Source organism: Vicugna pacos, chromosome 10, assembly GCF_048564905.1.
Source record: "Vicugna pacos chromosome 10, VicPac4, whole genome shotgun sequence".
NCBI lineage: Eukaryota > Metazoa > Chordata > Mammalia > Artiodactyla > Camelidae > Vicugna > Vicugna pacos.
Window position 1 is genome coordinate 22,717,107 of NC_132996.1, and position 27,121 is coordinate 22,744,227.

General features: G+C 47.4%; 1 protein-coding gene across 3 annotated transcripts in view; it reads left to right on the forward strand.

Annotated features, from left to right (window-relative positions):
• Positions 1–27,121, forward strand: part of TENM4 (teneurin transmembrane protein 4) — a 709,295-nt gene that overhangs the window by 317,124 nt on the left and 365,050 nt on the right. For all 3 annotated transcript variants that reach the window (XM_072969126.1, XM_072969128.1, XM_072969127.1), the window contains one exon: positions 25,630–25,917. In XM_072969126.1, the coding sequence (XP_072825227.1) occupies positions 25,630–25,917 (288 nt within the window). The remainder of the gene's footprint in view (positions 1–25,629; positions 25,918–27,121) is intronic.

A 27,121-nucleotide genomic window follows, 5' to 3' on the forward strand; every position in this document is an offset into this window, starting at 1 on the left:
CAGCTATGAGATAAACACCTGCTTTCTTCTCTTTGGGCTCAACTTGGATATGACCGGTTTAGTTTATACTGGGCCACTCTCTTCTTGGTTTCTCTAAGTTACCTGTCTAATTTTAGGTTTTGTTTGCTTAATGGTTGGTCTGTTAACGCCTCTTACCTGCTTTAGATCTGGTTTTGAAGGAAAAGACACCTGCGAATGTGAGCCCGAGGAGGAGTTTAGGGGTGAGAAATATCATCTACTGTATCCCTGGAGTTGCCAAACGCTGTTGAGACAGAGCTACACGTTCACTACGCTGTGATGTCTTGGAAATGCCACCCTGCGTGTTGATTTTTCTGTTCTCAGCTTACCAGGCAAAATGGTGTTCACTTTTTCTAATTATTTTTGGAGAACGTTCAGGAGGAAAAAGAAATTCCTTTGGCATATTTTGAAGAGGACAGAAATACCACCTGGCTTTTCTGTGGTGAAAATGTGGGGAATTTCAGCTTCTGAATGTCTATGCTGGAGGAAGCAGCTGAACTTGGGGCCTTGGTTCCCGGGCCCTGGATCCAGGGGAGGGATCGCCTGGCAGAGGCTGAGCTGCGCCAGAAAGTCAACGAGTGGTTCATGTTAGAAAGTGCTACTTGGGGTTCCTTCCCGAGCCTCCAGGGCCACGGACTCCAGTGGACCCTCTTTGTCAACTTTACACGCCCAAAGGAAAGAAAACATACCCGAGGAAAAGAAATCTCTCCGACCAGTGAAATCCTTCAGCATGGTTGGAGAAGGCAGCCTGGGGGAAGGGATGGGGCTTCTGCGCGCCTGGGATTTCAAATCTGTGTCCTTGACCAGCAGCCTGCCCTGTGCAAGTCAGCCCAGCTCTGTTTCCTCATCTGTAAAATGGCGATGCATAGAACCCCATCCCCAGAGTGGCTGAGGACTCTATGAGATGATGAGTTACTTTTTACTTAGCACGTGCTAAACAAATATCAGTTATTGCTATTCTTAGACTTGCTGCTGAAATTTTACTTAACCACTTACAGGAACAGGGTAAAAGCGTATGTATGCGGGTGCATCTTGGAATTGATCTTCCAAGAAAGGAGATTTAAATGTGTGAGAAAGGAGCAAATTGTTCCCCGAGAGATTGGGATATCCTGGGAAATTTTCTCTAGGTTGCTGAGACTATGTCTTCTTGTTGCCAGAATATTCCAAGGAACAGGGAGAAGTCAGCCAGTGGCCCAGCTGTTGGCTCTGTTGGGCCAAGGATCTGTATGTTTGGCTGGGTTTTTCCTTCTGGAATCCTAGCCTCGGAAGAGGAGGGGTTCCACGTCGCCAGGAATGGCAACTCTGGGAGCCTTCCAAACAGCTGCTTTGCTGTCCTAAAAAACAGAACACAGGGGAGGTCTAGGGCACAGCAGGAGAAGGGAGGATTGGCGCTTTGCTGGCTCAGGTAGGCCTTGTAGGCAAGGGAGCCCAAAGCCATGGGAGGAGGGGGGCTCCCTAGGGGCCTGAGCCATTGCACTGACTGTCCATGATGACAGCTCCATCTGGAATACCCACCCCCGCCACCCGCCACCACAGCAACACCACCAGCTGTTTTACCCAACACTTTGGCAATACAGCATCCCAATTCACCCCTTGTTGAGTCAACAGTCCTTTCCTCACTGACTGTGGATTCAGTGTCAGCCCTGTGCTGCCACCAGGGAAGGGAGAGCAGTTGTGACAGTGAACATTCATCAGTTTCATCCCACAAGCCAGTGTGGTGCTAGGTGCTTCCCAGGGATGATCCTGGTCACAGTAGGTCCCTGAGGTAGGTAGGCAGTATCCTGCATTTTGCAGAGTAGAAACAGAGACCCAGAGAGGTCATGTTTCTTGTGGAAAGTCACACAGCTGGTAAGAAGCAGCACCGGGATTCAGACCCAGGCTCTGACTCTCGAATCCACACTTGTAACCTCTATCATGTGCACTGTTGCCCTGTCTTGTGGAAAGTCACACAGCTGGTAAGAAGCAGCACCGTGATCCAGACCCAGGCTCTGACTCTCGAATCCACACTTGTAACCTCTATCATGTGCACTGTTGCCCTGAGGTGAGTTACTGTCTGGCAGAGAAGCAGAGATGGCACTCACAGAGCACATCGTGGACCCTCTCTGGGTTAACCCAGGGTAGTCTGTCCTTAGAGGTGGGATACTGGGAACATAGTGGGGTTAGAAGCAAATATAGCCAGGTTGAGCCCAAGCTCTGCCACTTACAGGCTGTAGGACATTAACCCCTCTAAGCTTCTGCACATCAGATACAGATACTTACTTTGCCAGATTACAGAAAGGAATTGTGATAACTGGGCGTCCTGGTGCTTCCAAGGTGGGTGTCTAAATGACAAGTGGTCCTACGATGGCTTCTACACAGGAAGTTCCAGCTGCAGGAAGCGGCAGGGAGTTTGCCCCTCCCATCAGAAAGGCCAGGCTGATCATCATAAGGGCATAAATCTGGAAGAGAACTCAAGAGGTCGCCAGGCCCACAGCTTTCCTGGCAGGTTGCAGCCTGGATGTCAGCCCTGGCGGGGGAACTCACCTCATTTTATAAACTTCCCAGTGCTGGATCACACAGCCTTTTCTCATCACTCATTTGAGCTTATGAAAGAGTTTGGAAGAGTATAAAGGAATATGCATTCCCTATGAAAGATATGTTGTAAGTTTTATCTTTGCTGGTCAGGAAAGACTTGCTGAGAGGGAGCTGCTGCACAGGGGTGCAGAGGACGAGAAGCCCAGGTTTTGGTGTCAGATCTGGGTTCCAGTCCCGTCCTGCTGCTTACCTCCTGGGTACATCACTTGACCTCTCTGAGCTTCTACATCCTCTTGTGAAGAGGGGAGAGGCCTAGCTCCCTGGAAGTGTTGCCATGAGGACTGATGGCCAGCTAAAGGGCTGCTTCTGTAGGTAGAGCTTCCAGACTGCACCCTGGGCCCCGTCTCTAAGAATGTCCTGGCCCTGTTTCTTCACCCCCATCCCCATCTCATATTGGGCAGGGCCAAAAATGTCCCCGCTGATCCAAGGGCTTAGAGGTGGACACGTCTCCTGGCAGGCACGGCTGACTCCCAGCCATCTTGCGGGGCAGAAGGAACAGATCCGGCCCCGAGCTGGCTCTGTCCTCACACCCTTTGACCCGTCCCTGGACTAATGCACAGCTTGGAGCTGGTGCAGGAGCGGCTCTGGAACAGCCTGGAGCCACTGACAGCCTCGTAAATCAGGCCCCGGCCTTTGAAGCTTCAGCAGACTCCCTGGGACTGCTGAGCAGCTTGATCTTGCCGCAGAATGTCCTCCCCACTGGTCCAGAGTCTCCAGGGGTGGGTGACTGGGGCCTGATTTATGGAGGTCTCTGATAGCAACAGCCCGGCCTGGGAGGGGCGGCCCAGGAAAGAATGAGCATGCCCTATGACCTGGCCTCCCTGGCAGGGGAGACAGTCAGAGCTACCTCGAAGTGGGGGGCAGGGCACCTCCCTCTGGGCCTGTGGGGCAACCACCCCCACCCCTACTGGAATTTGGCCCTCCTTGCTGGAAAGATTGGTCTCTTTCCTTCAGAGCCCCTTCAGGAAAGAGTGAGGGGAGGAAGGGCCTGGAGGAGAGACACGGTGCAGGGATCTGGGTTTGGAGTCAGATCTAGGTCCTGAGCCCAGCTCTACCATTTCCTGGGTGTGTGGCCTTGGACAAGCCCTTTCACATTCCTGAGCTTCGGTGTCTTCATCTGTCACATGGGGTTAATAAAGGGCACTGGTATGGAGTTGGCAGGAGGGTAAATGGTCTGGCAGATGTAAGGGCAGCTCGTTTATCTGCACAGCATCGATAGATGCACAATGACTGGCACGTTCTCGGCTCTCAGAGCATCTGCTCCCCCTCCTTTCTCCTTCCTCAATCTGAGCCCTCAGTCCCTCTGGCTCCAGCTCCACACTTGGGTCACTGTGCAGGCCTGTGATCTCCAAGTGGGGATCTACGAATTACTCTCCAGCCATCCCAAGCTTCTGGGCCAACAGAACCCTCTGTCACTGTGGAAATAGTCTATGTCTGTCCTGCCCAGTCCAGGAGCTATTCTCCACATGTGGCTTCTGTACTTCTGAAATGTGGCTAGTGAGACTGAAGAACTGACTTATTTTATTTTAATTAGACATTTAAATTTAACAAGCTGTAAGAGGCTAACGGCTACCATATTGGACAGCATAGGCCTGGACCATGAGGAACACCTGACTTGGCTTCCCATTGCCGCCAATATGTGACTTTGTGCAAGTCACCTCTCTACTCTTCATCTGTAAAATACGGGCCATTGGTGGAACTGAGGCAAGAAAACATTCCTCATTCAGTAGACACACATGTATTCATTATGATTATTTGGTGTTTATTGAGCTGAGAGCAGTGGAGGCTGTGAGAGAAGAGGGCATGACCCCTGTCTTTGGGACGTTGTGCAGGTGAGCTGTGCACCTGTGACACGGAGGCAAGGAAGCAGCTCCAGCCCCTCCCCCAGCTTTTTCTGACCTCTAAGTGGGGGAAGGGGCTGGAACTGCTTCCCTTGTCTCTATATCACAGATGCACACTAGCCTGCCTCTTCTTTGCTCCAAAGACTTTGCACAGAGAACCAAAACTATTTTCAGGATCAGCATCTCCACCAACTTTTCCATCTTAGCAGCTTGACTCCTAGAGTTTATCATCAGACAGCATCTGGTTAGAGGCTGCAGCCACCATGAAGGAGAGAGAGGATGGGGCTTTGAGTGAGGAGAGGGTGCCTCAGGAATGCAGGAAGGGGAAAGGAAAGTGGATGCTCTTCACCATCCTTACAAGATGATTTTTAGCCTTCATACCTGTCACTTCATGGTCCCAAGATGGCCACCAGAGTGCACACGTTACCACCACATTTAGGACAAGAATTAGGAGGTAAGTGGTATCACCTAAAGCCCTCCCCAAAACTCCATCTGCCAGTAGACTTTTTTTTCCATCTGATTGGCTAGAAGTGGGTCACGTGATTACCATTAGCTTCAAGGGAGGCTGGGAAATGGAGTATCCGACAAAAAGAAAACAATCTTGCCTTGATTGCCTTAGCCAAGTCACGATGTGTTGCCCAGGGCTAAGCATGTTGGTTTCCCCAGACAAAATTGGGTTTGCATTAGCCTGGGAAAAGAATGGCCCTGGGGTTGGCCACTAACACCGCCTGCCTCGGTAACCATTGCACAACTAGTATAGTGCTTTACAGTTTACTAGACAGTTTTTTTTTAATTGAAGTATAGTTGATTTACAATGTTGTGTTAGTTTCTGGTGTACAGCATAGTGATTCAGTATATATATATATCTTTTTCATTACAGGTTATTATACACTGCTGAATATAGTTCTCTGCACTGTACAGTAGGACCTTGTTGTTTATCTATTTTGTATATAGATTACCAAAGGGGAATGGGTGCAGGAGGGATAAATGAGAAGTTTGGGATTAGCAGATACCAACACTTTCTATTTGTGATTTTGTTTGAGCCTCTTGAGTTTGTGAGACAGCACAGGGGCTGTAATCCCCATACTAAAGATGAGAACAATGAGACTCTGAGCGATAAAGTGACTTAGTGGGCCAGTAAGCACTAGATCCCACTTCTCCAGACTCTCAAGCTGCCTCCTGTGAGTTGGGGAAGTGATCCCTGCTCAGGGTACGGACCAGAAGTCATCGATCTTTGTATCCCAAATTTCAGCTCAGTGGCCTGGCACAAAGTAGGTGTTTAGTAAATGTTTCATGGATATATTAGTGAGTGCATTATTTTAATTAATTTATTAGTCCTCATGCCTGTCACTGAGGACTAATTAATTTATTGACTTGACCCTGGATGTGCAGGATGGGAGTAATGGGAATTGGCCACCTACTCTTCTTGCAAAATAAGGAAGCATCACCCCTTTGCAGGCCTGGCTGACTGGAAGCATGTCATTCCCTAGCACTTGTGCTAGACATGTGAGAAGACAGAGGCCAAGCTGAGGGGGACCCCTCTAGTTGGGAAATGGTGAGTGGAGCTGGGTTCACACACATGGCTCAGTTCAGAAGCCAGGAGCATTCCCTCAGGGGACAATGAGAAGATCTGTTGGAAGAAAGAGATGAGGAGGAGAAAACAGTGACCATGTTCCCAAAGAGCAAAGCCATCTGGCTCCATCAGCCTCGAAAATGGTTCAGCTCTGTAAACATCCCATCCCTTACAGAAACATGTACTTGCACTCATTACTTTGAAAGCCAGTCTGGCCCGCAGACCAGGTGCTCCTTAAAGTAGACTCTGAATCCTGTCTGCATCCCCAGTGATTGTCAGCACAGGGATTGGGTGGATGGATGTGAAGAAGGAAAAGGTCCGCCCTTTGTCTCCAGGGCTTATCATCTTTTGAAGGAGACAGACATCTACCTAAATGACAAACACGGGTTCCAGCCCTCTGAGCTCTCTAGCAGATCCGCAGACGCTGGGCTGGCTGGGGAAGTGACGGGGTAATGGGGCAACAGGTAGGAGTCAGGCTACGGGTAGGAGGGGAGGAGAGATCTAAGGCAGCTCCTGGAGGATTTAAGTCTAAATTCCAAGAAAGGAAGGAGTTGTAGCTGGCGGCCAGCAGAAGAAGGGTATTCAAGATAGAGGGCCCCAGGTGTACAAAGGCTTGGAAGTGGGAGAGGACAGGTGGGCAGGGCAGACTGACATTGAGTATAACGTGTTTGAGCAAAGAGAGTGGAGATAAGACAGGTAATAACAGATATGAGGATGTGAAGGGCGGCATTGACATCTTACTGTTCTGAACTTCTCACATCCCAATATCATAGGAATCACCTGGGGATCTAATTGCAGATTCTGATTGAGTAGGTCTGAGGTGGAGCCTGAGATTCTGATTTCTAATAAGCCCCAGATAATTTGGATGCCTCTAGTCTGTGGCTCAAAGCTACTTCAAATAGCAATGCTTTAGGCAATAGGGAGCCATTGAATTTTGTGAGCAGGGACATGATCATGGTCTGATTTGCTCTGTAGAAAAACTACCCCGAAAGCTGTGAAGAAGCTTCAGCAAGGTAGACATATGCAGAGAAGGTGAGAGATTTATTTTTCTGTATCTCCATCACCTAGGATGGTGTCTGGCTCAAAACAGATAGTCAATAGATATACGTAAAGGAAGAAATTAACCATTTACAATAGACTTTCTTTAAATGAGAAAATGGGAAGAATGGATGATTCAAGGTATTGCAGACTGATAAGCCAATATTATATAAAATGCTCCTTCAGGCCAACAAATTGGGATTACGTCCTAAGGCAGTGGTTTTCTAACTTGTTTTTGGCCAAGGATCTGATAGCGTAAATGAAATCCTAAACGGAGGCACAATATACAAATCAGATAAAAAACAATTGGCAGGGGTAGGGGCCCCGGACTTGACACCCTTCTCCTTCCCCTCTCTCCACTCTCCCAGCCTCTGGCAGATTTCCACCGCATCATCAGGCTCTGGGAAGGATCAGGTGTCCCCAAGAAGCCAGCCTGACTCCTGCCCTGCCCCCAGGCTGGGTGAAGTGGTTTTGGATGTGGGTTACCTGTTTCTGGCTCGGTTTCCCCTACTAAATAATGCAGCCCTACAGGAAAGAAGACCACCTCAGAATCCTCATGCCCAGCACAGGGACCTCAGTCAAACAAGGCACTTAGAGAAGGATGACGGGCAGAGGTGGGCAGGTGACCCAGCAAGTCCCAAAGAAAGGGCTTGAGTTCCCAGAGCCCCAGATACATAGCCCTGTCCCTTCCAAGGAGCAAAAGCAGCAGGGGCAGCAGAGATACAAAGGGGGTGGAGTTGAGATTTTATAGTAGAACACAGGTTGAAATCCCAGCTCGGGTGGGCACTCATTGACTGTGCAACCTTGGATAGGTCCTGAGCTTCTCTGGGCCTTGGTTCCTCATCAATAAAATGAGGTAACAAGTCCTGTGTTGGTTAGGGATGTAATGCCACATGAATGGGTTCGGATGCAAGCAGTGCTTTCTAACCTAGGCAGTGTTCTTCACACACCGCTGCTGTGGCCCGCTCACAGCCTCCCTTTCTTCTGCACAAGTGTCTACACACTGTATTTAAGCAGGAAGCATCAGTCACACTGACAAATCTCAGTGCCCCCGGGTAGTGTTCCTAACCAGTTAGAGGTTTGGCATTTATTCTCAACTGCTTGTTGTTATATTTTTCAAATAGCCGAGTATTTAAATATCATTGGTCTGATTGCTTCTACAGATTTGTAGCTCTTGTCCTGAGCTGGTGGGTGTCCCTGATGGCAGCTGCAACCTAGTAGAAGGGACAGTGGACACCAGAACTTGGAGATCAAGTCCCAGCTCTGCTCCTGGCCAGCTGGGCGACCTTGAACATGTCACTCCACCTCTTGGAGTGTTAATTTTCTCAAGTATAACAAATATTTGGGGGGTGGGCATAGCTGAGTGGTAGAGCACATGCTTAGCATGCATGAGGTCCTAGGTTCAATCTCCAGTACCTCTACTTTAAAAAAATTAAATAAATTGTTATTTTCTTAAAAAGAATAACAAATATTTATATAGAGCTTTGAGGCTTCCAAGCCACATCCACCTGCTCCTGTGATACTCCAACCTCTGGATATTATCTCAATGATACAGCTCAAAAAATTGAGACTCTCCATTTGGTGCTCTGAATCCAAGATCTCTTAAAAAACTGTGTGACTTAGGGCAAATCCTTGCCCACTCTGAGCCTCAGTTTATATAAAATGGCAGCAATTTGGCAAACAGGTTTCTCCAGGCACGTACAGGGTGCCCAATAGATGAGAGCCACTGTTTGTTCTCACTGTTTTTAGATTATTATCGTTTGCTTGGGATCACAAAGCCAGATCTCAAAGTGGGGTTCTTCTGAGCCAGAACCCCACACTCATGCCTGCCTGCCACCCTTCCCTGTTGAAATGAGGATATAAAGCCTACTTCTCAGGGCAGTAGAGGGTGAGTGAAGGTAGCATGATCGTCGATGCCGTGTAAACTATTAAGTGCCAAGTCTAGAAAATGCCCCGTTGTGATGTTTCCTCAGTGCGGCCCCAGGGCCTCTCCCTCTGGGAAGGTAAAATAAATCCCATTGCTTGTCGTAGACTGTGAATTTTAAGCCTGGACTTTTTCTAGATCGCGCTAAGCATCATCCTGCAGGCCCTTCCCGTTTGCTTCTTAGCTCAAGGCTTGGATTTAAACACCCTTCTCTCGCACTCAGGGGATAAGAAGAGAAAGAAGGGCCATCGGCTTCTTCCTCCAGCCTCAGGCTGAAGGGTGCACAACTCAAGAAGGTTCTGGCAAAGGGGCCGGTTCCCTGCCGTCTGGCCTCTCTGTGGGCCTGGCCCTCCTGGGGCCTGGTCCCTGCTTTGTGATGTTCCCTCAGAGTAGGCACAGAGCCTGAGCCAACTAAAACCCTCTCTTTGAAGGGGCTTCAAGTTTCCCAAGGCCATTGCTTTAGGGAGCGCTCTCCTCTCCTCCTGGCTGGCCAGAGCTGGAGGAGGTCTGGGGCTCTGGTCTGGAAAGGTGCCAAACTACACCCCAACTCCAGGCCCCCAGATGACCACGTGGGCTCTCGGGAGGGGGGGATGGCCAGGCTACAGACAACTCCTGTCTTTTCAATGAGGAAAGTGAGGTCTGAATGACCTGCCCACAGCTCGTACCTAGTAAACGCAGGGCTGAGATTCAAACTGGAACATTGTTCTAAGCGGGTGCCCTTTCTGCCTTTCTGAGACAACAGTCACACCCCTTGGATCCCCAGCACAGATCTAGACACATAGTATGTTTCTAGTAAATATTTGCTTCGTGACTAAGTGAATGGGTAAATTTTGAGAAGCAGGGATATTGGTGGCCTAATACAATAGTGTGAATGGGTAGAGAAATCCAAGACTGCATCGGGGCCAGAAGGCAATACCTGATTATAATAGTAGTAGTGGTAGTAATAATAGTTACAATAATAATAACAATGGCAGCCAAGTGCTAAGCCAGTTTTAAGTTCTTTGCACATACTAACTCACTCGGCTCTCCCAACAACCCTATCTGGTAGGTACGGATAATAACTCACTTTAGGCACGAGGCATGGAGAGATTAACATGCCCAGGGCACACAGCTGAGGGGCAGCAGCGCTGGGATTTGAGCCCTAGCTGCCTGCACTGCACGGCTTTCTCCCTACCAGCGAATGGCCTCTCTGTAAGCCGGAGGTGGTGATGACCTGCACTCTGCCTGCCTCACAGCTTCATGATGTCTCGGTGACTTTTGAGATATGAAAGGGCTTCACGTTAGAAAGAACACACTGGACAAATCTGGGTCGTTGCTGAGCAGAGGCCAGACTGGGCCCTAGATAACGTAGTCCCTCTGGGCTCCAGGCCTGGAGAGGAGCAAGCAGCCCCACCCCACTTCCTCTCCAGGCTAGAGTCATCTCAAAGACTAGTACAGTTCACAACGGAGGTTAACAACCAAAAGGGCAGAATTAATGGAGTGACAGGCAGAGTTTCTTAATGAAAACAAATTTAGGGCTGCAATCAAGAGAACGAAGTGAGGGTCTGGCCCCCAGAAGCATGACTGCGGTGACCCAGGTGTAACATTAGCCAGCAGAGGGGCCGAGGGCCAGAGCTTCCCCACAGAGAGGACAGGCTGCTGCCACCGAGGGGGGCTCTGCTCAGCCCACGTGAGCCCACTGTGGCACTCGGGCAGCCTGGCGGTTGTGGAGGAGCACGGCGTCTGTCCTCGGTTCGGGGTGGCTGCTGGGAGGGTCAAAAGAGCCTTCTCAGCCAAACTCAGGGCTCCCTGGGGCAGAGTGGTTGAGGGCTTTCTGAGAATGTCTCGTCTGTGTAGTGAGCCACAGGGAGAGACCAGGGAGAGGGGAAGGGCACTGGAACAGAGGGGTGCAGAGTTTGGTGCTAACATCTGCTGGTCTCTCACTAAGAGCAGAGCTATTCAGCGGTCCTGTGTCTGCTGAGTGGTTCTGTGTTTGACTGGGGTGCCCCACGGGGATTTGGGGCTGGATGGTACAAGTGACATGGGACTTGTGCTAACAGGCCTCTGTGACCCCAGGCACTGAGATTCACACTGCAACATATTTATGTCCGCTGGGAGCTTGGTTTGGTCAGAATCCTCTTAGCATGGGGATTGGCATTCCTGAAACATATGGAATTCATCCAACAGCATTCCCTCCTAAGTGTGGGGTAGTAATTCATTTCCTTGTCTGTCTCACCCTCAGGATGCACAGAGATTTAAGGCAGACCTTGGCACTTAGAGTAAAAGACCTGGGCTGCATCTCAGTGCTGCCTTTTGCTAGCTGTGTGACTTTGAAACAAGCACTTCACCTCTCTGAACATCAGTTTTCTATCCAATATAGGATCACAGCATAGCTTCTTCGAGGTATTTGTTCATTTATTCTGTCAGTCATTGTTAATGAAGAAACTCTGCCTGTCACTCCATTAATTCTGCTTTTTTGGGTTGTTAACCTCAGCTGTTAATAAGGCTCAAAGTTTGAGATTCTGTGCTGAATAAGACAGACACGATCCCCATCTGCTTAGAGCATAGAGTTAAGCAACTACTGAAACATAAATATAATTTTGAAAAATTCCAAAAAAGATAGGTATAGGATGGTAGATTAAATTGCACAAAAATATGGCAAAATATAAAAGCTCTGAAGTACTGTTTAAACCATAGGCGTTACTCTTATTGTCCTTACAACATTTCCTTTTATTTTTAAGGTTCTTTAATGATCTAAGCCTCAGTTTCCTCATCTATTACATGGAAATTGTAATAATACCTGTATCAATTAGCCTTTGCATGTAACATATCACTGTAAATTTTGTGTCTTAAAATGACCTTTTCTTGATTCCTGTTTCTGAGGATCAGAAATTTGGGCTGGATGGAGCTAGGTGGTCCAGCTGGTGTCCTCTGGGCTCACAACTATGGCCGCCATCTGTGGGATCTGGTTGGCTCAGCCTTGGGTCTCTAGCAACAAGCTGGCCAGCCTGGCCCTCTTTACATGATGGATCATTTCCAAAAGTAGCAAGAGAAGGCAAGCCCACCACTCAAGGGTATTTCCTGCCTCTGATTCCTAATTGCTAGTGTCCCCTTGGCCCCTTAGTCCGTGCAGTCATGTGGCCAACCCTGGAGTCAGCATGGGAGACTGCATGAGGGTGGAGTGCAGGGAGGCATCATTACTATAGTACCTACCCCCACACCCAGCTTCCAGAGTTGCCCTGAGGATTCTGTGATAGGTACTTGATGGCACACTGGTGGGGATGTATTAGTAATAGCACTTGCATGTAGCAGCTGCTTAAATTGGTAGGTGAATATGAATCTGAGCAGCTTGCTACCTTATTGTGGGGAAAAGACATTACACAGGAAATAAGTGGCAAGCAATTGGCCAAAACAGCATGTAAAGTGTGGCATCATGGCTGGACCTCATAAGATACCAGAGCAGTTTCTGACATTGAGACAGCATCAGACTTTTCAGTGTTTAACCTTAGTGTATTCAAGAGTGACATTGACCCAAAGAAACCTTTTCAGAGAATGATGACCAGGATGGAGGGAAGGTGAGTGGAAACTGAATCCAGAGGAGGCACAGAAATACTTATCCTGAATAATACTACAACATTTACTCCCATTGTTTATTGAGTCTTTACTTATGCACCATACACAGAGTTAAGCATTGCCATGGGTTGCCTCATGTAAGCCTCAAGAAAACCCTGTAAGATGACTGAAAAATTTTGTTGAACACTGGAATTTGACACATTGTAAAATGATTATAAATCAATAAAAAAAGTTAAAAAAAAAAGAAAACCCTGTAAGATAATAAATACTATCCCCATTTTATAGATGAGGAGAGCGAGGCTCAGACAGTTTCTCTGTCCAAAGTTGCACTGGGAGTACCTAGTAGATTCAAGTTTCAAATTCAGTTTTGCGTGACTTAACAAATCTTTTTTTTTTAATCCCTCTTCTAGGCTGACCTTTTCTTAAATTTTTTTTTGAGTTATAGTCAATGTACAATATTATATGTTACAGGTATACAATATAGTGATTCACAATTTTTAAAAGTTATACTCCATTTATAGTTATTATTTATGACTATATTCCTTGTGTTATACAATATATCCTTGTATCTTATTTTATCCATAATAGTTTGTACCTCTTAAACCCCTATATCGCTCCTCCCCTCTTCCCTCTCCTCACTGGGAACCACTAGTTTGTTCTCAATATCTGTGAGTCTGCTTCTTTTTTGTTATCTTCACTAGTTTGTTGTGGTTTTTAGATTCCACACATAAGTGATATCATGCAGTGTTTGTCTTTCTCTGACTTATTTCACTTAGCATAATGCAAGTCCCCATACAAATCCATCCATGTTGTTGTAAATGGCAAAATTTCATTCTTTTTTATGGCTGAGTAGTATTCCATTGCATATACCTATCACATCTTTTCATTCCTCTGTTGATGAACACTTAGGTTGCTTCCATATCTTGGCTATTGTAAATAGTGCTGCTATAAACATTGGGGTGCATGTATCTTTTTGAATTAGTGTTTTGTTTTTTTCAGATATATATACCCAGGAGTAGAACTGCTGGGTCGTATGGTAGTTCTGTTTTTAGTGTTTGGAGAACTCTCCATACTGTTTTCCACAGTGGCTGCACTAATTTTAATTGAAATTTTTATTAAGACAATTGTAGTTCATGTGCAGTTGTAAAACACAGTACAGAGGTATCCTGGGTACTTCATTACCCAGTTTCTCTCAGTAGTAGCATATTGCAAAACTATAGTAAGAGAGCAGATATCACAAGCAGGCTATGGACATTGGTACAATCCACTCACTGTGTTCAGATTTCCCCAATTTTACTTGTACTTATTTGTGTGTATATGTGTGTTTACTTCTGTACTACTTTATCATCTGTGTCCAGTCAAAATCGTGAACATTTTCATCACCACAAGCACCCCCCTCACTGCCCTTATATGGCCACACCCACCTTCCTCCCACCCTTAGCCCAGCCCTCACTCCTGGCAACTACTAATCTCTTCTCCATTGCTAAAATGTTATCATATCACAAATGTTATATAAATGGAATCATATGGTATGTAACCTTTAGTGATTGAATTTTTTCACTGGGCAGAATTCTTTAGAGATTCATTGGTATCATTAACGTAGTCCTTTTTCTCACTGAGTTATATTCCATGGTTTTGCATTTATGTGAACATTCACCTGCCGAAGGACATCTGGTCTGTCTCCAGGTTTTAGGTACTATGCGTAAGACTTCTGTGAACATTTCTGTACAGGTTCTTTGTGAACATAAGTTTTCATTTCTGAGGGATAAATGCCCAAGAGTGCAATTGCTAGGTTGTCCAGAAAATTGCCTGCTTACTTTCCTAAAAAAATGCCAAACTGTTTCCCGGAGGGGCTGTACTGTATATTCCTGGGTGTGCCAGGTTCTCTGCATCCCTGCAGTCTTCAGAGTCATCACTGGTTTTCATTTTAGCTATTCTGATGGGTGTGGTGATATCGTGGTTTTCATTTGCATTTCCCTGCTGGCCCATGATGCTGAACATCTTTTCATGTGCTTCTTTGCCATCTGTATATCCTCTGCAGCGAAATATCTGTTTATATCTTTTGGCTATTTTCTAATTTTTTTTTTTTTTTTACTGTTAGGTTCTGAGAGTCCTTTATGTGCTCTAGATGCCAGGCCTTTGTTGGACATATGGTTTGCAAGTAATATTTTCTCCCACTCTGTAGCTTATGTTTTCACCTTTGAACAAGTCTTTCACAGAGTACAAGTTTGAGTTTTGGTGAGGTCCAGTTTTATCCTTTTTTGGGAAGATGGTGCTTTTGATGTAAAGCCTGTGTTTTTAACCACTGTACTTCACTGTTTTCTAGACATCATGACCTGGAGAGGAGGAAATAGGCTTGTTTGTGAGGTTAAAAGCAGAGTTAGGGTCAGCAGGAAGGCTCTTGAAGGAAGTAAATTTCAACTCACTATCAGAATGAATTGGCTAAGGCCAAGCTTAGGGGATGAAGTGTGTGCAGACTAAGTGTTGTTATCAGAGATCAAGCAAAGCCTGGCTGGTGATGTCCAGGTGGACGCCAAGGGAATGCAAGTGTCAGATGAGGCTGCGGCCCACTGTATCCTTTATGTTTCCTTTTTACTCGAAGAATCTAGGAGAGTGGTGTTTGAATTGATGCATCTAGCAAAGATACCTCCCAGGGACCGTCCAGGTTGCAACATTTAGAAAGGCTTTGGGTGGCCATCTGGACTGTCTCCAGTTTGGGGCAGGTTGAGCCAGACTGAGCAGGAGGTGACCAACAAAGCCACAAGGTCTGCAGTTGTCCTCTCTCCGGGTAGAAGGCACCAGGCCAAGGCTTAAAGGGCCCAGTCTCAAGAGACCGAGACCTCTTCCTCACTCTTGTCCCCTAGATGTGTGGCCCCCTGCCCCCCCTCCACCCCAGCCTCCTCTTCTTTGCTGACTGCCAAGGGGGATCCCTTTCTTTACGGCACTTACGAGATTTCATTACCGCAGGCGAAGTCCTTTGAGGCCTCAGATGAAAGGGACCGGGGCTGTGCAAGGCTTGATTAAGTGTTTAGGACTCTGGGCACAATTGGCTCCACGAGAGGCTGGCCCTGCCTTTATCCTTCTCCAGTTCTGTGTGACGTACAGCAGCTAATTGTTGAAATAAAAATTGCCTGACCACCCAGTTTCTCTTAAGAGGGCCCTAATATGTATTAAATCTGCCTTTAGTTATTGGAACTGCTTCAGGCAGTTGGACTTTTCCCATCATTGTGGGCCTTTTTCTCCATCTCTTTGAGACTTGAGTACACAGAGATGTGAGTGAGATTCTGCCAAAGCCACTGCTGTCTCCCTTGCTTTCCACCTGGACATCCCTTTGCTAACATTTGTCTATTGCCAGCACCCCTCCTGACACCCACCAAAAGGGGCTTTGCAATCTTTGCACTTTTATGGAACCCCTGGCCCTTGTGTGTGTGTGTGTGTGTGTGTTTCTGGGAACACAGAGGCAGACCTCAGGCATGAATTACCTGAGACCTTCCCTCCACCACACCACCCCATGTTGCAGAAGAGAAAACTGAGGCTGTAGAAGGAAACAAGGTGAAGCTGAAGGCTCCTAGCTCTTCTCTTGCTGAGCCTCCGGGCCTCAGCTCCCTCCTCTCCATGAACATGGGGACCTGGGCAGCCCTTGGAGGACACAGCAGTTGCCACCTTCATACATCTGGGAATTGGGGTTAAACTGTGGGATCGAGGGAGTTACTGTTAAAACCAAGAGTCTCGCTGTTTCCAGAAGCCTGACACTAGTGCCCACTTCTCTGCGGGGCTGGTTTTCCCCTGCAGCCCGCCCCCTTGCAGAGTAGAGGCTGAACACAGGAGCGCCAGGTAATTACAAGTTAAGCCCTGGACACAACAGGGGGTGTGCGATTCGTCAGCCTGACTCTCTCCCCGTCCCTCATTGTCTATAATGTGGTCCCAGAACAAATTCACAGAAAATCAGAAATCTGTGCAGGGCCCTTGGGCACTTTTTACAGAGTTGACACTCTAATAATCTGGGTTTCAGGCTTGATCCTTAAAAGGGTTTTCTTGGGAGAAGGAAAGAGCTCCCTTTCAGTGGGGGCCGCACTGCAGAAGATACTATTTCTCAAGGTATTGTTCTGGAGAAATCGAGTCCCAGCAGAGAGCTCACCCCAAGGCCCTGGTGGTGTGGCTTCTGAGAAAGCCCCAGGGAGCTGAGCTGCCCCAAGAGAATATGGGGTCGGGTGCAGGAGAGTGGGGTACGTAGGGGACACGCAGACGGCACCAAGAGGTTCCCAGTGACTCCAGCCAACCCCACGTGAGAGGCTGTGGACTACCCTGAATCCTTTCCTCTCCCTGTCCCCTGGCAAACTTCTGCTTGGCCCTTCCACCTCAGCTCGAGACACCTAAGCTGGTGTCCCTCTCTGCCCTCCAAGTGTCTGTATCAGCTGTTCTTTTGTGTTCACTGTGCTGGAGACACCCGTAGGTGCGTCTGCCCTCTGGCTGCATCTGGTCAAACTATCTGTCCCCAAGTCTCGCCCTGGAGCTTATAAAACCTTGTTAGATGGGAAAGAGGGAGTGAGACGGGTGAACCCGGGGAAAGGTCACTGGGAAGGTGACGGCTTGAAACTCATAGGAAAGAAAGATGTTCAGTCTGAAGACTCAGGGACGCATAGACTGGTCCCATCTTCAGCCTGGAAGGCTACTGCCACGTAAATTCTTAGAACTATTTCCTGAGACCACAGGGAGCAGAGCTGAGGCTGTGGAAGGAGGCTAAAAGAAGGCAGATCCCGCTGTGTCAGGAAGCACAGTCTCACAGCCAATGCTGTCCCTGGAGGTAGTGAAGTCCCCAGCTTTGGGGGTGGAGGGACTACTTGGTGGGGAGGGACGAAAGAGGTTCCAACAACCGATGGGACGTGAGCCAGCGGACCTTTCATGGTGCTTTCACTCTTAAGACAATAAATACCACATTTTCTGACTCTAAGATGCCACCATTTGTAACAGGGAATCACTGGCTGGTAGGTAGCTTTGGGAGAGGGAGACTACAGATGGAGGAATCTGGACACCACAGCCTCCATGACACCTCCTGCTGGTCGAGGGCCAACTGTGCCCCCTGTTCTGTTCATGCTCAGCCCTGGGAGGGGTCAGGGCTGCTCTGGTGGGGGCTCTCCCTGCTGGGATCATAAAAATGGTGTCTATACTAACCACCAGCCTTTGATGCCTGACCTGTGACAAACCCTCCAACAGAAGGGCAACATGACTTCTGTGGGCAGTGGCACCAGCTGTCCCCTGCCTGCCAGCCACTGATTAGGGATGTCCCTAAAGCTAGGCTGGCCACGGGGCCACTCTCCACCACTTTCCCTGGCCCACAGTGCTGGCTTTCTGTTTGGGGTCATGTGGAGATAAAGCTGTCTGTGTCCTGGTCAGAGGCTAACTCGAGTTATCAGAAGAATTAATACTTCTTAAAACACAATGTGTTTGTTTGTTTTTGTTTTTGTTTTTGTTTTTGTTTTTTAGATTCCACATATGAGTGATTTCATATGGTATTTTTCTTTCTTTTTCTGGTTTACTTCACTTAGAATGACATTCTCTAGGAGCATCCATGTTGCTGCAAATGGCATTATGTTGTCGGTTTTTATGGCTGAGTAGTATTTCATTGTATAAATATACCACCTCTTCTTTATCCAGTCACCTGTTGATGGACATTTAGGCTGTTTCCATGTTTTGGCTATTGTAAATAGTGTTGCTATGAACATTGGGGTGCAGGTGTCATCCTGAAGTAGATTTCCTTCTGGATACAAGCCCAGGAGTGGGATTCCTGGGTCATACGGTAAGTCTATTCCTAGTCTTTTGAGGAATCTCCACACTGTTTTCCATAGTGGCTGCACCAAACTGCATTCCCACCAGCAGTGTAGGAGGGTTCCCCTTTCTCCACAGCCTGTCCAGCATTTGTCATTTGTGGATTTTTGAATGACGGCCATTCTGACTGGTGTGAGGTGATACCTCATTGTAGTTTTGATTTGCATTTCTCTGATAATTAATGATATTGAGCATTTTTTCATGTGCTTTGAAAAAACAAAGCATAAATACAGGACAGAAATAGACTCACAGACAGAGAATACAGACTTGTGGTTACCAGAGGGGTGGAGGGTGGGAAGGGATAGACTGGGATTTCAAAATTGTAGAATAGATAAACAAGATTACACTGTATAGCACAGGGAAATATACACAAAATGTTATGATAACTCACAGAGAAAAAATGTGACAATGAGTGTGTATATGTCCATGAATGACTGAAAAATTGTGCTGAACACTCGAATTTGACACAACATTGTAAAATGATTATAAATCAATAAAAAGTGTTAAAAAAAACACAATGTGAAAGAAGAAATAGAACATTTAAGCAAATTAGAATAAGAGGTGACCTGTCTGAGAAGCAGGATGAGTTCCGATGAAAAGCTTGAGCCCAAGGGTCACACAGACCTAGGTTGGAATCCTGGCTCTACCCCTTCCTTGCTGTGGTCCTCTGGGCAAGGCACTTAACCTCTCTAAATCCTGGTTTCTTTCATCTCTTAAATGAGAATGGTTCCGGGGCCTGGTGAGGGTTAAATGAAGTACTGCATGTAAAGACCTTGCCTTTAGCCACCATTATTATAATCACTGTCTCACTGTTTTAAAAGGCAAGGGATTCCCTAATATGACAGGGTCAGAGAAATGTGCTCTGGGGGCACCACAGGGAGCACAGAGAAACCAAATTCCAGGTTTGGTGTTTTGTGTGAACTTGAGCATCACTTTGGTACTCTGAGCCTCAGTTTCCAAATCTGTACCATGGGGAGAACAGCACCTACCTCTTTGGTTTGCATGTAGCCCAGCACAGTGTCTGGCCCAGACCAGGTGCCTCTCTCCCCGGCATTCACCTGCACATCACACTGGAGTTGAAAACAAAAGACTTGCAAGAGCAAATCTGAAGGACTAAGGAAAGTAAAAATTTATGATGGCTTTATATACACACATATATAGATACTGCCCGGGACTTATATTTTACAGAACACACTTTAGCTCTGAACTATTTATGAGCCCTTTTTGACACACAAAAAACCTTAAAATATCACCGTGTGCTTATGCTAAGGAAAACTTATAAACTTTAGTCCGGTAGGAATTCAGTCCATTTCCTGGCTCGTCTCTGGTCATTACTGAGCTTGCAAGGAAACCCAGGGAGGCAATAGCCCCCATTTCCCAGAGGCTTCAGCAGGGGTGAAGGTTCCTGGGCAGGGCTGTAGTCTGATGGCGTCTCGCTGTGAAGGCTTCGGGCCCCTGTGCCTCGTAAGTATTGCTGGAGCCCAGGTGTAGCACCCAAGTCGGCTTCTTGAGTTTCTCCCAAACACCCAAAGCCTTTCCCCCATCTCCTCTTCTCTCCTCAAGCCCCACATCCTTGCCTTTCTTGCAAGCCAGCTCCTGGCCCCCCAAGCATCCGGGCCCAGGAGAACTAGGTGGAGGACATGCTCCCCCAGGATTTCTAGACCCCGGCTTTCTGCCACCTGCACGTTTACATTTTACTGTCTACTTATGCTACAATAGATCGTGGAAATTCCTTTTTATTTTTCCTACCAGCCTGCTCACTCCTCACTTCTTAAGCCTGATTGTCAACCTCCTTCCCTCTCTGAACTCTGGACTCTCTTCCCAGCCTCCCTCGTCCCGCCCACTTTCATCCCGGCTGTGACCTAGAATGGCCTTCCTCAAACCGTAGGTTGGCCACCCATTCATAATTCTGTTTTAGTCAAAGAGAATAAAATAGAAAATATCAGATTCCATCCTTGAGGAAAGGTTAGGACTGGTTTTTGGAAGTTTTGTTTTCAGTTAGACATTTGTAGACTTATCTGTGTACCGGATTGTGAAATAAATATATTTATTTAGGTCAGAGAAAATGGGTAAGTCACAGATCTAGGGTTCTTTTCTTTCCTTACCTCAAAACCATCTGGCTCTGCTCACTTTTACTTGACATTCTTTGGTCATGGTTTAGATGTCACTTTCTCTGGGCAGTGGTCCCTTAATTGCCCCTCCATCTTTGGCCCACCTGACCTAGGTTAGGGGCCACTGTGGTTTCCTTCCCCTCCCTCTCTCTTTGTCTGACTACCCACTGTCTAGAAGCTCCAAGGAGCAGGAAGTTCATTTGTCTTTTCCACCAAAGCTGCACACAAGGCTTAGAACAGAGGGTAGAAACTCAGCTTCAGGGGGAAGGGGGGTAGGAAATGGGGGCGGGGAGAGAAGAAGGGAGCCCCGTACACTATGTGTTACGTGCGTGCATTTCTCGCAGCACTTGGGAGAGAAGAGGGCCTTAGCAATTATTTACCAAATGAACTAACCTCTGGTACTAGGTGTGCAGTACCTTTCTTCAGGTTTAAATGTTTTCTTCTGATTCAGATCTAGACCCTGACATTCAGAAGCCATGTAATCTAGAGCAAATCGCTTAATCTCTTTGAGCCTGTTAACTCATCTGTAAAATAGGAGTAAATAAGAGAAAATATAAAATGAGAGGATAATATCTAACCTGTGTAGTTGTTGTAGGGATTAGAAATAACATGCATGAAGCACCCGGCATGAGTTGGCATTCAATTAACAGTTGTTTTATGGTCCTCCCTCTTCCTATCACCACCCTCTGTCTCAAGGCACCTGAAGAAGAGTTTCAGCAAGCAACAGAGGGTGTGTGTCTGGGAGAGGTGGGCTGGGGTGGCGGGTTGTTCTGTGGGCAGTGTGAGGAAGCAGAGGCAGAGTCAGGAAGGGTCAGGCTAACGGATTTCAAGGGCAGCAGGGAACCTGGAGGTCAACAGGGTAGGGAGGGACTGACGTGTGTAAGCATGAGCCTGTGGGGGTGCTCCTGTCCCCCATCCAGGGTGGGGGTTGCAGGTCTGAGCTGGTGCCCTTCCCCAGCATTGCTCCCACCCCTGCAGGGTCTCAGCATCAATGTGCTGCAGACCCTTGCTCCAAGAGTAGCTTTTCACCGTCACTTCTTTCATTCCAATCTCTTCTTTTTCTCTCGATTAAATGCCAATCTGAGTGTGAACCATGACCGATCTCCCATCTGTTCAAAAAAGTAAATATTTACTGAATTGCTGTATTAAGATGAAAATGGAAAAAAGTAAAAAGGAAATGAGAGCAAGGCAAATGTTCTCCTTGCTACCGCTTTGTAATAGGGAAGCCATGAGTTTGGGGACTGTGTTGTCAATAATTTGTAATTACTGAGCCTTTGCCTCGAAGCCCATGTCTTCTGTCAACAGGTACACACTGATAAGAGACATAGTCATCCACCAATTTAACTGCCAAAATATGTCTCAGATTTATTAACATCCATTTCTGAGGGGACGTTCCCTTCTATAGTTATAACTGACACTTAGCTGGAGCCTTTGAAAGCATGCCTTTTAAAAATAAAATGTGGGGTTTTTTTAAATGATAATAATAGCTCATAAATATTGAGCACTCATTATACATCAGGGATCAAATGTACCAGGGACATATATTAATTCATTTCATCCTCAGAACAACCTTAGAGGTTGGTACTGTTTCACAGATAAGGAAACTGAAGCACAGAGAGGTTAAATAACTTGCTCAAGGTCACACAGCTGCTAAGTATTGGACACATACTTAAAACTGAGGCTGCCTCTGAAATTTTAAAAAAGTGCATCTAAGCAATGCCTTTAATTCAATCTTACATGTACCTAGTACACATGATCTAAATTTAACTACCTATATTTTACATTACTTAAGATTGATAAGAAGGAATGAAGTAGCTGCCAAGTAGTTTTATTCATTCATTTACTCAGCAGACATTTCATGAGCACTGGAGATGCCCTCAGGGCCTGCCCTCAGGGTACTGCAGTCAAAGGGCGAGGCAGATGTGAAAGTAGCCCATCTAGGTAGGTGGAGGTTCTGTGATGGAACAGCACAGCACGCACAAAGGTGTACAGTCCTCAGAATTCATGGCCAGGAAAGTGGCTCAGTGAGCAGGCCAGATGGGAAAGAGCCTTTAGTTTTGACCAAGAAACTAGAATTCATCCTAAAGGCTCCACTGGACTGCTAGAGGGACAAAAACAGGGTAATGGCATGATCAGGGCTTAGGAAGTTCATCTGGCTCAGTCCATAAAGGCAACACCATCTAGGGGTTACATTCATGTCCTGAGTTCAGTCGCCTGGGTCAGAATTGTGGCTCCATCACTCAAGAGCTATGTGACCTTGGGCAGGATACTTAACCTCAAACTTCTCATCTGTAATGTGCAGAGAATCCTAGTACCTATATCATGGGGGTGCAGTGAGGATTAAAATGTTATCACATATAATTACAGTAAAAGTAAGCACTCAGTAAGTATTAGCTACTAAAAACAAAAGTATATTGGCTATTATTAATATGACTATTAATATTATGAATTATTAGTGACTAATTAATATTAAAGTGGCTAAAATTAATTGAGTGCTTGTTATTATTATCACCATACTGTCACTTGAAGTGATGGGTCAGAGGTGAAGGGCCAGAGGGCACAGACGTAAGGCAGCAATCCCCATAAATCCTCATCCACATTAGACTGAGCTGCGCTTTGGGTCAAAAGCCAGTATAGGTCATGATATAAATTTAGGAAGTTATAATCAGGCTTTTTTTTTAAAAAATGAAAGAGAATGAGATAGGAAATTTCTGAGCATATCGCTCACTGTGCAGTAACTTTTGTGAATTTTTGGTTTCCATTTCACACATATAAGCACACTCACATACATAAATGTGTGTATCAGATCACAATGAAAAATGTTTTTCAAATTACGGAGCTCAGACAAAAGATTCTGCAGGTCCTGGAGTAGAAGTTTTCATCACCTGTCTTCCCTGTGGTCCTGTCCCTCAGGCACTTAGAGGACCATGTCTTATCAGTCAGTGCCAAGAGGCCTAGCGTCAACAGGGCAGCGCTCAGGGCCCTGGGTTGGGGCCCTAGTAAGATGATTTCATTTCTGTGTATCCTAGGTCAAACCCCTTGTCCCAGCAAGAATTTCCAGGGGTATTTTGAGAATTGAATCCCCCAAAATGTCATTTATCCATCTTGACTGGCTCTAATTACCACCCTAAGGCACTGTAGCCTGCCTAGTAATGCTGGCTTTGTCACTAGCTCACCATATGGCCTTGGGGAAGAAACAGGATGCCCCTGGGTTACTGGTGCCCCCTGTATAAAATGGGGGTGAACTTACTTGTTTTATATACATCATGGTTATTTTGAGGCACCAGTAAAGTCACAAGTATTTGCACTCTTGAAGATCATGGAGAACTATGTAGAGGGAAGTCTACAGCAGATCCATGATAAATCCCAGAGACATCAAGTGGTAACCTCAGACATTCCTTTGCCAAGCAAGTGATGCATCTCTGTAGGTTAGGACATATGGCCCTGTTTGAGTGGGTCTGGAGAAGTCTTTCACAAGACAGGTTGCATAGGTGCCTAGCTAAGACCTGCCCTGGAGAGGGCCCTTGGGGCCTTGCTTGGGAGGGAAGAGAGCATCCTCAGGCCAAAGGGACACTGATACCTCTAATGTCCATGATCAAAGGCAGAACTCAGAAACCGCTAGCCCTCAGAACAAAACTGACCCATCAGTGTGTTTAATTTGGCCTGTATGTAATAATGAATAACATTTTTAAATCATTCATTTTACATCCAAGTCCAAATTTCTAGCTTGTCTTAAAAATTCATAAGACCTCCTTCACTCCTATGTGGCAGCGTTGGCAGGCACTGAACACTCACTGCCCTGTCAGAGGCACCACCCCGAGCACTGAGACTCCTTAATGACAGATCTTGCTCTGTTGTTTCTCTAATAGGATAGTGATGCAGTAGAATGTTTTGTATACCCATGTTGCTCTGAAAAGTGGAACAATGAAAGAACTGAGAAGGTAGAACGTTTCAAGTAAGAGCTCTCATCACACTTCGTGCAGGATATTCTGCTGACCTCCTGGCTTTTGTAGAGGGCTACGTTTGCTACCCTAGAGCCAAAGAAAGACATTTGGAAGGAGAAAAAGGATGCCATGTCAGCTTAAAAAAAAAAAGTGTCAGTCTAGGGCAAAAGGGCCAAGATAGGGAAAAGAGGAGAAAGGAAGATAGGAACTTTCCACCAACTAGACACCCTAGCAACCCTCAGACATATGCAGGAGGTGTGGATGGTACCTCTGATGAGATGGACAAGTCTGGAGGTGAGGGAGTTCTCTGCTCAGCATGGTAGTCAGGGCTAGCCTCCCTGAAAGGACATTTTGTGTAGTGGGAGGGAGGGGACTCAACAGGGCGTAACAGAACAGGACAAACTCAGGTTTTAGAGCCAAACAGACCTGGCTTTAGCTCCTGGCTTTGTTACTTAACCACCTCCATCACCTTAAAGGAGGTTTTGGAACCTCAGTTATCTTATCTGTCAGATGGGGATTGGTTGGCTGGCTAATTTATCAAATCTGTATTGGGGGCGCCTGGCTTTACTTTCTGTGCTGTAGATCAGGAGTGAGCAGGTAAGGCCGCTGCTCTCATGGTGTATACATATTAGTGGAAGAAAACAGACGATAAGCAGGGCATTATTTAATTATCTGGTGGTGATAGTGTGTATTAGTGATTTATACCTTGGCTCATTTCCAAAAAAGGTTGGAGACAGTACTAACATCTCGTGACATGTGACAATTTAATGAGAAAATATATGCAAAGTGCGTACCCCTGTGCCTGAGTATAGTCATTCATTTTACAAATTCTTAAGGAGCTCCGGTTCTGGGTCAGGCCCTGTCCCAGCTGGGGGCTTGATGGAAACAAACACGTGATTCCCATCTAATGGGATCTAGAAAACCAGTGCCCTCTGGCCTTTGTAGGTCAGCTTCCTGGATACCCATCGCTGTAGGGGCGGCTGAGGGCATCTTCACGGTGGATAGGCGGCGTAGCAGAAAGAGAAAGGAGTCATCATTCCAAACCCCGAGTACAAGTCCCCCGTACCAGTCCTGGCTGTGTGACGGTAGGGCGGCGCCGTCACCTCCAGAGGCTGAGGCCCCTCGTCCACAGCGCTGCGGGGAGAATCGAGGTCCGGGGTGGACCCGGGATTGCCTTTGCCTCCCGGGGCTGGAGCTCACGCCCTTTCTTTGGTTTCTTGGGCTCCAGACCACTCGGCCCTAAGTGCGGCGAGGACCCTGTTCGTGGATGTGGAGGAGCGCGAGCCCGAGGCCATGGACGTGAAGGAGAGGAAGCCGTACCGCTCGCTGACCCGGCGCCGTGACGCCGAGCGCCGCTACACCAGCTCATCCGCCGACAGCGAGGAGGGCAAGGCCCCGCAGAAGTCCTACAGCTCCAGCGAGACCCTCAAGGCTTACGACCAGGACGCCCGCCTCGCCTACGGCAGCCGCGTGAAGGACATGGTGCCGCAGGAGGCCGAGGAGTTCGGCCGCGCAGGTGAGGGCGGGCCGGGGGCGGGGCTTGGGCAGGCATGCGCACAGGTGTGCACCTGGGCGCACGCGCAGCCGAGCAGGCAGGCGAGCCCCCGTGGAGGACGCCGCGTCAGCACCAACTCTCCGCTGCTTTGGCACCTTTATCTGGTCGAAGCCTGCCCAGTGGTTCTTTTTTTTTCAGTGCTCACCTTCGTTGTGGGCATAATGAGGTGGTTAGGAGCTGGGCTCCGTGTCAGACCGCCTGGGGTTGAGTTCTGAGCCAGCACTCGCTCCCCTCAGAGTCTCTGTCCCCACCTGTTAGTTGGCCCTGAGTACTCGCTGCTGCGCTGAATTGTTGTGACGTAAAGCGGTAAGTGTGACGACGCCAAATGCTGAGTAAGTCTTAGTTATTAGTTTTGTTATTTGTTTCTGCATTTATTCATTCAACAAACACATCTTAGCGCCTTCCTTGTGTCGAGCGCTGTCCTGACCTTGAGAGGTAGATGCGCCTGAGATAGACCTAAACGTTTAGTAATGTGGGGATATCCTGGTGCCTCACTCCCTCACTTTCACTCCACACACAGAAGTCACTAAAGTCTATCCATTCTACACCAGAATAGCTTTCACATCCGTCCCTCTTCTCTGTTCCCTCTGCCACTGTCCAGATTCAGGCCACCATCATCTCTGGGAGGGTTGACTACAACCCGTCTTTACTCAGTGCTGCCCCTCTGGGCCATTCTCTGCACTGCAGCTAACGTGAAGTTTGGGATGACTGCATTGCCCTTCACATGAGCTCCTTAAACTGACCTGAGAGGGCTTTCCCCAAATCAGTTTCTCCCTGGACTGTTTTATCCTCTGCTTCTCCACACCCCATCACCCATGCTCCAGCCCTGCTGGACTGCTCATTATTCCCACACCTGCTGCAGTGTATGTTCCCTGCCCTGGTGCCTCAGTGATTCTTGTTTTACTGCCTGCAGAGCCTTAAGCCCTCTTCAGTGCCTGGCGGGTCACTACAAGCCTCTGACAGTTCATGCACCCCATCCTAATCATGCCTGGCCCTCTTCCTTCCACAGACAGGGCTAGCTGGGTGTTGTGCTGTGTAATTTATATACGTTTTGGCATTGTTATTTCCTCCTCACAACAACCCCAACAATTCATTCGCACAAGATCACAGAGGGAGGAGGAGCTGGTCACAGACATGCCCCCAAATACCCTGAAGCCTACCTGGC